Source organism: Nyctibius grandis, chromosome 26, assembly GCF_013368605.1.
Source record: "Nyctibius grandis isolate bNycGra1 chromosome 26, bNycGra1.pri, whole genome shotgun sequence".
Taxonomy (NCBI): Eukaryota; Metazoa; Chordata; class Aves; order Nyctibiiformes; family Nyctibiidae; genus Nyctibius; species Nyctibius grandis.
The window spans coordinates 2624168-2640132 of record NC_090683.1 but is presented as its reverse complement, the minus strand read 5'-3'; the positions used below and the strand labels follow the sequence as shown (position 1 = coordinate 2640132).

Here is a 15965-nt window from a genome sequence, read left to right as displayed (position 1 = left end):
TTCTCCACCACGCTTCTGCCTCATTTAATGCCCAGAGACGATCGGGGACAAACCAAGCCTCAGGGGCGCTGCATAGGCACAGTCTGGATCATCCTGGCATCTCTGTGCTTGGCTGTAACATAAAAAATGTTGATTTAACACCATGTTTTTACTAACAGACCAGCAGGGCAGCAAGCGATGGGCAGGACTGGGGTGCAAGGTGCTGTACCAGTGTAGCTGCAGAGGTAGAGCATCATCATGAAGAGGCAGCAGAGCCTGGGCTGGGCTGGGGTGCCTGCTGCTCTGCTCATCTCTGACAAATATTGACATATTTAAACATGATCTGGAGTAAAAAACAACACCCCCAGATGTTGCTGGCTATTGGGTGACGGGATACCTGATAGCTGCAGGACCCACTGTTCCCTCTTCTCTAGGGACTGACATTTATTCTGCGACACCACCACGTCTCCAGCGAGCAAACACCCGGGGGCTTCTCGGAACAGACCGCGCTCTCCCTGCCATGGTTATTAACCAGCTCTCGCACCCTCTGCTCCAGCCACCCTGGTGATGATGCTGCCTCTCGGAAACCGGAGCCACACCGGGGGGGCACGGGGGAGCCAAACCACCACCCCTGACCAGGGAGCAGACCCTGAACCCCGGACAAAGGGCCAAAACAGGGTGGTTTGGGGCAATCGGTGCCTTATGGGGAGGAAAAGTCCTTTAAGCCCTCCCTGGAGTTGTCCATCCCAGGGATAGGTGTGCTGTGACCTCTCCTTTCCCTATCTCCTGTTCCTCATCTCCTCTATCTCCTTTTCACACCAGCCCTTCTGCTTAATCCAGAGATCATAGAATCATAGAATCACAGACTGGTTTGGGTTGGAAGGGAGCTTAAAGACCATCTAGTTCCAACCCCCCTGCCATGGGCAGGGACACCTTCCACCAGACCAGGTTGCTCCAAGCCCCATCCAACCTGGCCTTCAACACTGCCAGGGAGGGGGCAGCCACAGCTTCTCTGGGCAACCTGGGCCAGGCTCTCACCACCCTCACAGCAAAGAATTTCTTCCTAATATCTCATCTCAATCTCCCCTCTTTCAGTTTAAAACCGTTCCCCCTCGTCCCATCACTCCATGCCCTTGTCAGAAGTCCCTCTCCAGCTTTCCTGTAGCCCCTTCAGGTACTGGAAGGTGCTAGAAGGTCTCCCCGGAGCCTTCTCTTCTCCAGGCTGAACAGCCCCAACTCTCTCAGCCTGTCTCCAGAGCAGAGGTGCTCCAGCCCTCTGAGCATCTTCGTGGCCTCCTCTGGACTCGCTCCAACAGCTCCGTGTCCTTCTTGTGTTGGGGGCCCCAGAGCTGGACGCAGCACTGCAGGGGGGGTCTCACAAGAGCGGAGCAGAGGGGCAGAATCCCCTCCCTCGCCCTGCTGCCCACGCTGCTGGGGATGCAGCCCAGGACACGGTTGGCTTTCTGGGCTGCAAGCGCACGTTGCCGGCTCATGGTGAGCTTCTCGTCACCCATCACCCCCAAGTCCTTCTCCTCAGGGCTGCTCTCAATCCATTCTGTGCCCAGCCTGGATTTGTGCTTGGGATTGCCCTGACCCACATGCAGGACCTTGCACTTGGCCTTGTTGAACTTCATGCGGTTCGCATATGATATTTCACATTTGCATCCCAGGCAAGAGCAGGAAGGCGCTCATAACCAGATCTTCTCATAGCCTTGTCCAGTTGAGGATGTGAGAAACCTCCCAGAGCTCTGGCATCTGGGTTTGCAGCAGGCAGGCTGGTACCCAGACAAGCACCTGGGTTTGACAGCTCTTCGTCACATCTACACCAAACCAGCTCACCAAAACTGTTATTTGCTGTACTTTTGACATTTTGGTAGGAATTGAAAGAAATTATTTGGCAGGAACAGGATTCATTTGACAACATCCATCCAGCTCTAGCCCTGCTACCAGTAAAGGGGAAAAAACCCAGTTATTTTCAGCAAGAAGTCTCCCAAAGTGGCCAGTCAGCCCTGTAAACCATGAGCCAAGGCTGCAGAGCCAAGGCAGGAAAATCAGGTGGATTTGGAACTAGATGATCTTTAAGGTCCCTTCCAACCCAAACCATTCTATGATTCTATAATTTTCAACCCCCTGCAGCAAATTCCACGGCGTAAAAGCACCGATCTGATTTGGGATGGGTCTTCCAATGATGATAAACCCTTTCTTTGTAATAAACAGCAGAATATGGCGAAATCATTCAGCACTGATTTCATCCCCAGCTAAACAACCGCCCCAACCTTTACATCTATGTATAAATGACTACAATTAGGTAGCACCATCGCGAACACTTGTGCATTTATGCACGGAGAAGATATAGAGATGTTGTTGTGATCATGAACACTTCTATACATTTTAAACAGACCTCCTCCTATATAAGGGCTGACTCAACAGTTACCTTTACCAGCCTAGATGAAAGGAGGGAACATTCAGCATCAAGCAACACCTGAGCAACTCACCGGGCAGAAATGGCTCCAGGTACTTTTCTTTATTTCAGTTTTAAAGGGTTGCCAGTGCTGCTGCGTGTGTAGGGTGATGGGAGACGATGATGGGGTGACACTGCGGTGGGCTATACACGCTCAGTGCCAGCCCTAAATTAAAATGTGGCAACTTATAAATTAAAAGTCTTTTTAATAAGAGACCTTTCCCTTCAGTGTGACTTTAATCCGTGAATTAACTTAGGTAGTATTTAGCCTAAACTGCGCAAGGAGAGGATGGAGAGCATGAAGAACAAGGTCGAGCCACAGTTATAACAGTTATTACTAACATAAATGTTGGCAGGGAAATTAAAGCTCATATTTAGAGCTTAAGACAGGGATCAGGATGATGTCAAATGCACATGTCCAAGTCCTACAGGCTCCAGGGCATACCTTCACGGAAGGGTATTTATCTGAGATTAACTTTGTGGTCTCCGTAAGCACAGATGGACACTTGTGTGAGCTAGATGGCAAGGGTTGAAAACTTCCAGGCTTGACAAAGATCACCAAATTCTACAGGTATGAATCAGAGAGGAAAAAGGAGCAGTTCACAGCACAGGTAATGTCATCAGCTCTCATCCTAGTGAAGGCAGACAGCGGGTTTCACGTCAGCAGCATGGTGTAAACCAAGGCTAAAGTGAGGTATGAACCAGTCAGGGAAACATCAGGAGCAGGACAAGCCTCGAGGGCACATCTAGTGAAAGGGGACAGGGTTTCACTGGATTTTTGGGGAGGGCTGAGCTCACATACAGAGTCCAACAAGATGTTCAGGAAGGTGAACGTCTTAGCACCTCAGCCAGCACGGACAGAAGAGGCTGGGAATTCATTCCCAGGTGCCACCCTGCTCCTCAGCACGGTCACCGAAGGACTGCTAACACCTTTCCTCTCCGCTTGGCTGCAGGGTCATGGTTTTCTCCTCTCCTCATTGCTGTGATCACTCTGGGACTGCAGTGGCCACAGGAAGCTGCCACCTTCCCGGCCATGCCCCTTTCCAACCTGTTTGCCAACGCTGTGCTGAGGGCTCAGCACCTTCACCTCCTGGCTGCCGAGACATACAAAGAGTTCGTAAGTGTCGTGGCCTCTGGGCATCTCCTCCGCATTAGCTTGATGGTTTCAGGACCATGGCATAGCTTCTCACCCAGTATAACTTCCCAGAAACAGAGACTTTTCAACTCTTAGTATCTTTTCTGTCAGGTCTCAATGAGGAGAAAGGGTCTCAATAGGATAGGACAGGTTATGTCCCATCAGTCTGGACCCTGTTTCCTCCTCACAGCTCTCTGCCCCCACTGCTGATCCCTTCTTTGGGGCCGTTGCTGCCCATGTCCAAATCTACTGCACAGGGTCAGCTGTCTCAAGGAGAAACCTGGCTCTGAAAGCAGCGGGAGATGGCACAGATATTTTGCAAGACTTTCCTGTGACGGTCACGGCTGATTCTGAGTGCTTAAAACTATCCAGTTCCTGCTGCTGCCAGGAGCTGGCCTGAGCTGTGACTTTGGCAAAAGCTGTCCTTGGGGTTCACCTAGTCCTTGGGAGAACCTGGTCTAAGTGTAGTTTGCGTTCACCTTAGCACTTTGGCTTAGTGAGAGAAAGACCTTCAGGTCCAGAAGCTACTGTGCCAACATACAAACTCCTGTTCCTACCTGCCAACCCCATACAGAGACATCTCATGTCTCACATTTATTTCTTGCAAAGAGTAACCATTCAGGACAGCCTGGGAAAGTGTCTATGGTCTCCTCCCAGTACACAGGCAACAGACCTGAGTGTATTTGGGATGTCTCCACAGGAACGCACCTATATTCCAGAGGACCAAAGACACGCCAACAAAAATTCCCAGGCAGCATTTTGTTACTCAGAAACCATCCCCGCTCCCACAGGGAAGGATGACGCCCAGCAGAAATCGGTAAGTTCTCTCCCCAGGGCAAGCACAGACCTGTTTGAAGAGCCCAGCTGTGCTTCATTACAGGAACAGAGGGTTTCCATCTGTGAGCACTTCAGTGCTTCTTTCCTCCTCTCCCTTTTTTGCTATTTAAACCCTGCATAAAGAAAGACAAACCCTTCTGGGTTACACTATAAATCACATTCCCACCCCAAGGAGAGGAAAAACAATTGTCTGCACAAGATGTATGGCTGGGTGGTGCTCCTCAGCTTGCGAACTTCTCTGTATCTGCTGAAGCTACAGGAGCAGTGGCACAGCTCTGGGTCACCTCCAGGCTGTTTCAGAGGGAGCAGGACACACAGGTAACTCTACCAAATACCTCACCTGCACAGCTTTGACCCTTTCTTTTCTTAATTTCAGGACATGGAACTGCTCCGGTTTTCACTGGTTCTCATCCAGTCCTGGTTGACTCCAGTACAATACCTAAGCAAGGTGTTCACAAACAACCTGGTTTTCGGCACCTCAGACAGAGTGTATGAAAAACTAAAGGACCTGGAAGAAGGGATCCAGGCTCTGATGAGGGTAAGTTGCAGCATGCAGCAGAATTACAGAATAACAGAGATCTCCTAGACACAGGGAACTGAGCTCTCAGGGTCTTCCACTGGACACAAAGACCATGAGAAATCTTTCCATCTTCTACTCTGAAGACCAGGGGCATCCTTTGGACTTTGCTTGCCTTAAGATAATGAGGTCACGACGCCCCATTGCACAAATTTCATCACTGGGGAGTATAAGGAAACACATAATCAATGTTCATAGCACTGCCATAACCACTCAGACAGCAGTACAGACCAGGAAGATCACACTAGTCCAGACCCAAAGTCTTTCCAAACCCAGCACCAAAATACTCAATCATTAAATCTGCTGTACAAACGGCAGCCTGATGTTTGCTACATCTCAGTGCAAAATACTTTAAAGCAGAGTAAATTTTGCAACCTGGCTTTAAGGACTCACGACATCTTATAAAAACAATGCATATAAGTCTGTTTGCAGGTGGAAACCTACGCTCTGATGTTTCTCTTACGTTAATACAGCACCCAGACAGCTGAGAGCTGAAGCGAGACCTTTGTCAAGGGTCACTCTTAATTTTTGCTTTGTTATTTTAAATGAAATTGCTTATTGTTTGCCAGGATCCCTTTTCAGTCATGCTTGCTCCATACTAAGTCTATCTGCCAGCATCACCATGTAGCTAGAGCTCCGAGACCTGTATCTGTGAGAAATGTGTCTGGACAATTATTTACATTTTCTAGCATCTTAATAACTCTGAAAGTCAGGCCCTGAGAGTAAACAGAGATCTTCTGTTCTGGCACTTCAGCTGGAGTAAGTAGGTATGTGTGTTAGTACCATTTCCAGATTTTGCTCTCCATTTGATATGTGCTCGGGCATTGGGAAGCAGTACACAGAAACTAGACAAATAATCACATTTCATCCATTTACGACGCTTTATTTAACCAAAACCATCCTGTTTACTGTGCCAGCTGGTGAGCAAAGCAGGGCAGGAGGAGTGGCAGATTGCAGATCTCTCAGCTCCAGATGTACACGCCTTGGGTTTGGGTTAGAGCTTTGTTCCCTGGGAAAGTGGGAGAAAAGAGAATTAATTTCCTGGTTCCCCCTCTCCTTGGCTAGAGCAGCTACAGAGAGACCCTGCAACTTTCCCCTTATTTTAAGACCCCAAAACACACACTCCTCCCTCCCTGCTGCCTTGTGCCCAGCTCCCTTCTCGCTGGCAGCAATTTGTGTAGCATCACCCCTGCATAGTTACCCTTCCTGTAAACACATAAACTCAAAAGTATATTTGAAATACAATTAAGAGGGGTGAAAAAAAACCCCAACCTCCTCTAAAGCTATACGGGAGCCTTGGCAATGGGAGGATGCTCATCCCCAGGCCCCCGCCACCTCCCCCAGCACCTCTCCATCCTCTTGCAGGAGCTGGACGACCGGAGCCCGCGAGGTCCCCAGATCCTCAAACCCACCTACGATAAATTTGACATCCACCTGCGCAACGAGGACGCCCTGCTGAAGAACTACGGCTTGCTCTCCTGCTTCAAGAAGGACCTGCACAAGGTGGAGACCTACCTGAAGGTGATGAAGTGCCGGCGCTACGGAGAGGGGAATTGCACCGTTTGACGCTGGGGATGGCTCCCCAACCATCCTGGCCCATCGCCCGCCACGGCTGCCCTGCTCCTTGTAAAGAGAATTGGAGAATAAACCCGCTACATGCTGCCCTGTCTCTGGCTTTTGGGGGGATGTGGGGACGGGCGGCCACGGGGAGACAGGATGAGGTGCTGCCTGGGTAGGGTGGATGTGGGGCTGGGGGGTGGATTTTGGGGGGCTTTTCCCCTCACACCCATGGCTGGGGCAGGGCGGGTGTGGGGCTGGGGAGCGGATTTGGATCTGGGGGGTGGATTTGGGGGGGTTTTCCCCTCACACCCATGGCCGGGGTAGGGCAGGTGTGGGGCTGGGGGGTGGATGTGGGGCTGGGGGGTGGATTTGGGTTTTTTTTCGCCTCACACCCACGGCCGGGGAGGGGCGGGTGTGGGTCTGGGGGGGGCGGATTTGGGTCTGGGGGGTGGATTTGGGGGGTTTTTCCCCTCACACCCATGGCTGGGGCAGGGTGGGTGTGGGTCTGGGGGGCGGATTTAGGTCTGGGGGGCGGATTTGGGTCTGGGGGGTGGATTTGGGGGGGTTTTCCCCTCACACCCATGGCCGGGGTAGGGCAGGTGTGGGGCTGGGGGGTGGATTTGGATCTGGGGGGTGGATTTGGGGGTTTTTTCCCCTCACACCCATGGCTGGGGCAGGGTAGGTGTGGGTCTGGGGGGCGGATTTGGGTCTGGGGGGTGGATTTGGGGAGCTTTTCCCCTCACACCCATGGCCGGGGCTGCGCTCCGGGGCAGGCCGGGCGGAGCGCTCGAGGCCGCGGCCCGGCCGAGGCGGCCGAGAGGGGCCGGCCTGAGGGCGGGCCGGGGGCCGGGCGATGGCAGGGCGGGCCGGCGCGGGCCGCTCCGGCATGGCGGAGGTGGTGGAGTTCCGGGTGCCCACAGGCAGCACCCAGACGTTGTTGGTCTGGGGGCTGGAGCCGGAGCTGGAGCCGGGCCTGGAGGTGAGGCGAGGCCGCGGAGTGGGGCCCGGGACCCTCCCCGGGGCTGAGGAGCGGGGACTGGGGTCTCCTTGGAGGAGAGGGGCAGGGACCAGGATCCCCCCCAGGGCTGAGAAGCGGGGACTGGGATCCCCCGGGCCTGAGGAGAAGGACCCTGAACCCTCCCCAGGGCTGAGGAGGGGGGACCAGGATCCCCCCAGAGCAGAGGAGCGAGACTCTGGACCCTCCCTGGGGCTGAGGAGTGGGACCCCCCCCCCCCGCCGCAGGGTCCCTCTCCCCCTTTGGACCTAAGGCCCCAGTTCCACCCCATCTATACTGACAGCTTCACCCGTGTGCTAATAATATCTTTTTAAATCCCTCCATTCTTTGTTTTGTTTTGGTTTTAATAATTTTGTAGTTTTCCTGAGGCACACTGGGCACAGGGCAACCCTGAGGGGGTGTCAGGCCACCCCAGAGTGATTTTGAGGGTGCCAGAGCCCTGGCCCAGGCTGCCCACGGAGCGGGGGAGTCTCCTTCTCTGGAGATATTCAAACCCCACCTGGACACAACCCTGTGCACCATGCTCTGGGTGACCCTGCTTGGGCAGGGGTTGGGCTGGATGATCTCCAGAGGCCCCTTCCAACCCCAGTCAGTCTGATTCTCTGATTTCTGCCTTGGTGCCACAGAAGGTTTTGTGGTCTGCACAGCAAAACTACAAAGAAACGAGCAAAAGATGTCAGAGCTGGAATAAAACATCATTAGTTTTCCTGCAAAATACTGCCCTTATGTCTCACTGAAAGCTTCGAGGAAGCGGTGCTCCCACACAAAGCAGAATGGCAGAAAGCAAGAGTCAGTCTGGGGTGAGGATGACTGGGGGGACAGAAAACCCCACGTCTGTCTTCACTCTCCGTCCAGTGCATGGGTTGGATGAGAAAGGAGATGACACGTCACCAGGGCCAGAGGTCCAGCCAGGTTGAGCTTATTTTTATTGAGAGATACTCATCTCCAGTCTCACTGCTTATTCCAGGGCTTATTGCCGTTAAACAGTACTGCAAAAACTTTCCTCGTTTTCTAGGTAATTAAGTCTTGTGAGTAGTCGTCTCTCTGTCGTGTTGCTCAGCCCCTGGAGAAATATCTATATACCCATAGATACTTCAAAAGACCCTTTTTTCTCTTGTTTTTTCCTCAGCATTGCTTGTTTTCAGCGTTTTCCAAATTTGGGCCACTCTACTCGGTGCGAGCACACAGAAACGCTGCTGTGGCAGGGCCTGGCTATTATGCCATCGTCAAGTTTTATTCAGCTGGAGATGCCAGCAGAGCCCAGCGCGTGTGCAATGGGCAAAGGCTGTTTCAGAAATCTCCCGTGAAGGTAAGCAGAACAGCCCCAGGAGTGAAACTTGCAGGACTCCAGCACCGTGACCTCCAGTACCAGAGTAGAATCACATTAAATACTTGTTGATCTGAGTGGTGTTCCCTGTGCAAAAAGTTTATTAACTTGTGGCTGGACACTACCACCGTGGTGACATCCCCCAGTGCTTGCTCCCAGGTGGGATTTAAGCAATAAAATGGCAGCATCCCTCCTCTGGAATGATTTGTAGGGCCCGTTCCTGGGTAAAAAAAACATTTAACACATCTCAGAAGCACGCGTGCAGTCAGGGAATAGGTTACCTTCAGATGACTCTCCCAGAGCTATCAGTGGTGTGTCTGTAGTGGGGACCTTACAAGCAAAGCCTGGCTAACCAGAGTTGTTCTTTCCTGGACAGGTTTGTGTTTGCACCAAGCAGAAGGGGTTTCAGCAACAAGTCCTTGCTCTCAACAGCAACAAGTGCCAGGAGTTGGCCAACCACTACCTCGGCTTTAACGGCTGGTCCAGTCGCATCATCACAGTAAGGGGCCATTTGTATTCATCCATCATCCTTCCCCTCATCCTCTTCTTAATCAGAGCGGTTGGTGGAGTAAGAATTGTCCTCAAATGGGCAAATCATCACAGAATGGTTTGGGTTGGAAGGGACCTTAAAGATCACCTAGTTCCAACCCCCCTGCCACGGGCAGGGACACCTTCCACCAGACCAGGTTGCTCAAAGCCCCATCCAGCCTGGCCTTGAACACTGCCAGGGAGAGGAATATATTAACTAGAGGGAAATAATAACTACAGGAGCTGCATTTTGGGCCACAAATGGGGTATTTTGAAAGCTTGGGGAGAGAAGATTGCTGTAGGTGAGGGCACTGGTTGGGCTCGTGTTAATAAAAGTGGGGGAGGCTGTGATTAAAGCAGTGCCAGGGCCTGACAGTAGTCTTCGTGTGCTGAAAGTGTCTGAGATGACTGAGACTCCCAGAGGATGGGGACTATGAGGTATTTCTAAAATAGGGCCAAAACAGTAAAAAACCCTGCTCTGCCCCCACCACGTGCTCTGCGTTGGAGTTACACACTGTGCAGAGAAGGTCTGTGGTATGCAGTGGTCATAGCTTCCCCTTCCTATTTAATCAAAACTAATTATCTGTGGTCTTCCCAACAGCTGCAGAACGTATCTGGCTTTGACGGTGAGAACGAGGAACTGGGAAAGACATTACAGAAGCGATCCGTGAAATACCTGTGTGCTGTAGAGGTGACCCTGCCCAACCATGGGCTACGCACCAGGGGAGTTGCCCTCAGTGAGGCAGACGTGGAAAACGATGCAGGTACGTTTTGGATGCAGCTGGGAGTCTCTCTTAGCAGCTGTCGCAGACACTGGTCAGTCTTACTTTTGCAGTTTGTGGGTCTGATACAGTATCTGCATTTAGCTGGAGGCAAGGGTCTGTGCAGGGCCTTGTGAGCCGCTGTGCTATGCCCCCAGGGATCCTGAGCATGCCTCTTCCCTCCCTGCTTCACACCAGTATCGCTTTCCTGCCCTCTGTTCTCTCCCTCTCGCCCGCAGTGTTATTCATTCCCCATCACAGCCACTTCTGTTGTGAACGTGCCATGGGATTGTGTCTGTGGCACAGCTCCGGTGCCAGCGGGGCTCTCCACTGCCTGCTGCCTTCCGCAGGGTCCCGACACAGGGCTGTGGATCGTGTGCTGCTGTGGGTTGGCACACAGAGCCCCTGCAAGGGTGCTGCCATCTCCCAAAACATAAGCAGCTTTATCAGATCCGTACGGCTGGGTTTGGTTACGTTTCCTAGCACGATGCAGCTGATGTGCTTCATATGCAGAGTGTCATCTTAATAACATTCTGCTTGTTCCATTCAGATCCTCTCGAGCTTGTCACAGCCTCCAGAAGAGTTCAGAAACTCGCAGCTGGGAAGGCTTTGTCTAGCGCCTTTCAGAAGATACTCCTCGTAGTCTTGGGTAAAGCCACTTTTGTCTTAAACGCTGGGGTGCTTGGGCTAATGATATTATAACTCTCATGATAATTGATGTGAATTCTTTTTCTCTGAACCTTTCTTGGGATTCATTGAGGCTTGGGGGGGTCTCGGGCAAAATTAAACTTGGGTTGTAGTCTGTAATGATTTAACAGAGTGGTTCCACCCTATGAGCTATGTGAGTGGAAGGAAAATCCAACAGGAGGTCAGATTTTTTTACGATAAGTCATTGAAACTCCAAATTCCAAGAGTGTAAATGCTGGCAGGGAGAGCTTTTTAACACTAGCTGTGCATGCCGAATAGGGATGGGGGGAAGTTCTGGTTCCAGGGGGAACGTGAACTGAATTGCAGCACTTTGCACGTTCCTGTCCTGGTTCCAAGCCAACCAGGTGCCGTCAAAGGTCCGTGGCCTCACTGTTGGGTTCAGTGTTGCACCTTTGGGGCTACTATCTCCTTTGAGTTTTTAATCATAGCAGCTGGCTCTGGGCCTATCCAGGAACTGCTAGATCTGCTTTTTCTGGGTACCCAGAGCTTGTGCTCTCCAAGCTTTTAGGTGTTGACATGGTATCTGAGTACTTTAGTCTTTGATGCTTGTCAGGACTGACCCTGATGGGATCAGGTCAGTGCCAGTATCCTCATTTTATAGAGAGGGGCCTTTCATCTGCCAGATTCCTCCCCTGGATTCTTTAAGGTGTTCTGTCGAAAGGTGGATCTCTGGATCCATTTAGTAAGAACCATTTGGTTTTCTGCAGAGAAGACAGGCAAATAGGCCAGAGAAAGAAGCACGCTCATTCAGACCAACCAGCCGCTCACTCTGAAAGCTGTTGTGAAGCAGAACTGTCCTGTCTGGAGTTTAGGAGTGCACACAGTAGTAACTAACCAAGTCTCTGGCTGTTTATTCTGTGTGCTTGTTTCAGAGAATGGGAAAGTGGCCGTGGAGTACAATTCCACCCAAGAGGAGCTCACAGACTCCTTAACAGAAGAGGAACTGAAGGGGCTTGTTCAGGTAAAACCAGGGTATATTTAGCTTTTGCACAGGACCTGTATGTTACATCTCAGGATTGGAGATAGAGCTGTCAACTGTTACAGCCTCTGACACCCTCCTTTTATGCAACAATTACCTTGACTTAAATCCCAGGGAGTAATTACATCTTGGAATTGTACAGCATGCTAAGGTTTTAAAACTCCTAAATCTTTGTGCAGAAATGCAATGTATTTTAGACGGCGCAGGAGAGCAAGCAGTTAGGGTACAGGACTGCTGTGGTGCAGTTTGACAAGGCTGAGATATGACAGTGTCCAGGACTGTTCTTCATAGAATCTGTGAGTGTGAAAATCCCCGTAAAGTCACAGTAGGTTAAATCAAATGATATTTTAATAAGTTCTTAAATAAATCAAAACTCCCCATGTAGAAATGCACTTCATAAACTTATCCTTACCCCAGAAGGAATGATTGTTAAAAGCTTTGGTGACATAAAAGCTTTACTGAAATCCCTGCAGGTAATTGTGGGATCTGTTAGCACGCACCGAGCAAAAATACCCTGGTACAGCAGTAAAACTTTAATCATCCTGCGCAGTGAGATGAGCTCTGCGTGCCAGCTTGTGCACGCAGCTGGTCCTGAGCAGAGTGTTTGAAAACCCTGCTAATTACCAGGGGAGATCTTTGGAAAGCAAGCATCACCCTCACGTGATGCGTCAGCACCGCGCTGCGCCGTGTCTAACCCCTCCTGCAGTTTGCACAGAGGAAGCGTCTAACGAACCTTGTGACACGTTATTCCATTTGATGACACTGAGTCACCTCGTGTCCACGGGCAGAACTATCTCCCTTTCTTACTGAAGAGGAGCGGTAAAATAGGAGGTGTTTTGGTGTGTGAAGTAACTAACGTCCGTCAGATTTTTTTTTAATCAGTTGAGAAGATTAAATTTCTGCTGGTTTGTTCTCTCTCTGCATTTTCCTCTGTACAGCCCCTTCTATCTGACCTGATTTAAACCCACAGAGCTGACCTAACATGCAATGACCATAAGAGAAGTGAGCAGCAAAGACAAACAGAAAGCCTGCTGCTTCCCAAACCTCTGCTTTACCAGAAGAGCCATCCCTCACCTCCCCTGCCCTCTCACTTCCCTTATGATGGTGTGTGGGAGGTAATTCGGTGCTCTCTCACCACAAGGCACCTTCCAGCCTGATAGGAAGAGAAACAGACAGGAATTTGGAAGGACTTGCTTGGGAGGAGAGCTGCTGGGTGTCCTTTTGGTTCATTGCCTTGTGATGTCAGTCAGTCTTTCCAAAACAGAAATGTTCCTGAGTTGGTAAATTCCAGGGAGGAATTTACAGAGGTAAAATTCTGTCTCTTGTACGTGGTAAAAATATATTGTTTCCAGGTGCAGAGGGATGAAGCTAGAATACTTTGTAGAGAAAGAAATTTACTCTTGATTTCTCTTCCCAGGTCAATGAATTGTCCTTGGAACAGTTTGACCTCGAAGAAGAAGAAGTTTTGTCTGATCTCAGTTTTGATGACGAGCTCCCTAGCCTGGAGATGCCGTCTAATTAGCACAGCTCTGTCTTTGCATCGTTTCCAGAAGTTCTGCAGTGTTTGATTAGGAATGAAAGCCTTAACGCCGTGAAATGACATGTGCGTCATAGCCAATGTTTTCTTTTTCTCCAAACACGTAACAGCGAAAGAAATGGGCAATAAACCTAGTGTTACTAAAATTAAGCCCAAAAATATATGCTGTTTTTGGAGAGGAAGTGTTTTCCTGTCAAACTTATCCAGGTCAGCTATATATGGAAGCCAGCTTAGCTGCACGATTATTATTTAGACAGCATAACAGATGTGCATAGCACTTGCAGGGAAATAAAAGGAACAAGCCCTCCCTGCAAGAGCCTACAGTTCAGGTGTGCTCTGTCTGATCTGCAGGAGGGAGCCAGAGATGGCAGGAGGAGATGTCTTACCAGCAGGAGTAGCTGTGGGACTTGTCTGCACAGGCACAGAAAAAGATAATTTCTCTAAGTGAAATTTCTTTGAAGGAAAGAAGCCTAAGTCTTGGAATAATGTGTTGAACCACAGGAGCCACGTGGGTTGAGCCCCAGCTACAAGTATCTGGAACATTATCATGATGTAAAGCAAAGATTCTTCCTAATTTTGAACAGGTTTTTCATTAAATTAAGTAAATTTTTGTAACCCTGTGTGATGAATGAACCTCGGAGGCAGCACAAGGCATGGGGAGGGGCATCAGGCTCCCCAGATCATGAGGGTGTGTGGTGGTGGGTGGGGGAATGCTTATGTGATAACAAACCCTGCCCAGATTTTTGGACCTGTCTTTGGAAAAAAAGATGGTTGAAAAACAGGAGAGCTCAGGGAAGAGCGACAGGAATGGTTCGAGATCCCTCATATTATTATATATTCACTTGATGGCGGCGGCGCCCGAAGCCCCCAGCCGCGGCGAGGCCTGCGCCCGGCCCCGGGCCCGCGTAGCCCCGGGCCCGCGTAGCCGCCCGTTGCCGGGCAACCACCGGCCGGACCTGCTCCGCCATGGGCCTGGCCGCGCGCGGCCGCGCGATCCTGATGCTGGCGCTGCTGCTGGCGGCGGGGCCCTGCACGGGGCGGCCCGCGGGGCTCTGTCCGCTCTCCTGCCGCTGCCGCCCCCGGGTGCTGGACTGCGGCTATGCCTCCCTGGACAGTGTGCCCCGGCTCACCCGCCGCTGGGCTCTCTCCCTACTGTGAGTCCTGGCAGTGGTCTGCCCTGCCAGGCCCCCTCCATCTTCCCCTCCTCAGACCCCCTCCATCTTCCCCTCCTCAGACCCCCTCCCCCTTCCCCTCCTCAGACCCCCTCCATCTTCCCCTCCTCAGCTTCTTGTTCCTGGTAACCCCTCCCAGGACATCTAGGAGACAGTCACTGCCAGGAGACATCTCGGTTTCGGGGGGCTGGTGCTGCAGCGCCGAGGGGTGAAGCCGGGCTGGCCATGCTGTTGTATCTCCAGGCCAACTCTGCTTCCACCTCAGCAGCCAAATTTGCAGGGGAGAGGGTTTTCCCGAGGGGTGACAGTGTCAATCATTTCTTTGCAGAAATTTCACCAGCAACTCAATTTCTTCCATGGAAAATCAAACGTGGAGGGAATACCCATGGGCTGAGTACTTGTAAGTGTCCTGTAGCACTTAAAATATCAGGAGTTCAGGTATTTTTAATCTGTTCAGTCTGGTTTTTGAGCCAAGGGTATGACAAGCACCTGCACAAACCATTTCTGTCTGAATTCAAAGCTGAGCTGCTCAGCGAGGAGGGGTGTGAATCCCCGGGGCTTCCTGGGGTGGCAAGAATTTCTGTGAGCTGTCCCGCTCCCATCCTATGGGACCATCCCTGTCCCTTTTTAATCAATGATCAGGCTACAGTTAGCTTCAGCAGCCCAGGAGCAAGTGCCTGCTCCTGCCATGAGTGGTGATGATCCCTGTAGTGACTCCAAGAGGTGTTTTAGCAAAGCTACTGCAGGGTATTTTCCCCCCAAAATCCCATTTCCTCCTGCAGAGCAGCTGATACAACAGTAAATGTCCATCTGTCTCATTCCAGAGTCCTCCAGGACAATGATCTGCAGGCAGTGAAGAAGCATTCACTGGAGGGTCTGGTCCTGCTGAAGTACCTGTAGGTACCATCCCCTGCCCACTGCGGTGGGCTACTGCCTCACCCCCCTGCTGCCCAACCCACCCCTATGCAAGCGTGCTTTATTCCTCCTCGATTTCCAGCCACAGCCAGAGCACAGCAGGGTGTCTTGGTGCTGCAGTAGTGCCTGGTAGGAGGATTTCTGTAGGGGCATGCTGCAGCTTTCATTTCCCCAAATCCAACCAAGAGGAGGAAGCTGCTGCCTTTTCCCACAGATCTTGGCTGACTTTTAGTCAACCCCAAGCTAACGGTGACCTCCCACACCCTGGGACATTGCCTTTATCTGAGGACCGACATTTTGGGGGTGAGAACCACCTAGAACAAGGCAAAACCCACGCATGCCTTGCTGCTTCTAGGGTTTGGGTGGAAAGACCTCCATTGTGGTCAAGACAGAGCGCCAGATGGCTGGTAGCTTTTGAGATAGCCGCTCCAGTGGCTACCCCAGGTGGAAAGAGAGAAGCCTGCACTAGCCCTT

The 15965-nt window shown here is 51.3% G+C and overlaps 2 protein-coding genes across 2 annotated transcripts; both read left to right on the top strand.

Annotated features, from left to right (window-relative positions):
• Positions 1-3473: 3473 nt before the first annotated feature.
• Positions 3474-6599, top strand: LOC137673733 (somatotropin). Its single transcript, XM_068418708.1, has 4 exons — positions 3474-3557; positions 4276-4392; positions 4789-4950; positions 6355-6599. The coding sequence occupies exons 1-4, from the start codon at positions 3474-3476 to the stop codon at positions 6553-6555; spliced, it is 564 nt and encodes a 187-aa protein (XP_068274809.1). The 3' UTR covers positions 6556-6599.
• An 816-nt stretch (positions 6600-7415) lies between these two features.
• RDM1 (RAD52 motif containing 1) lies at positions 7416-14019 on the top strand. Its single transcript, XM_068418653.1, has 7 exons — positions 7416-7528; positions 8694-8873; positions 9268-9390; positions 10021-10183; positions 10731-10829; positions 11761-11849; positions 13285-14019. The coding sequence occupies exons 1-7, from the start codon at positions 7436-7438 to the stop codon at positions 13387-13389; spliced, it is 852 nt and encodes a 283-aa protein (XP_068274754.1). The 5' UTR covers positions 7416-7435; the 3' UTR covers positions 13390-14019.
• The last annotated feature ends 1946 nt before the right edge of the window (positions 14020-15965 follow it).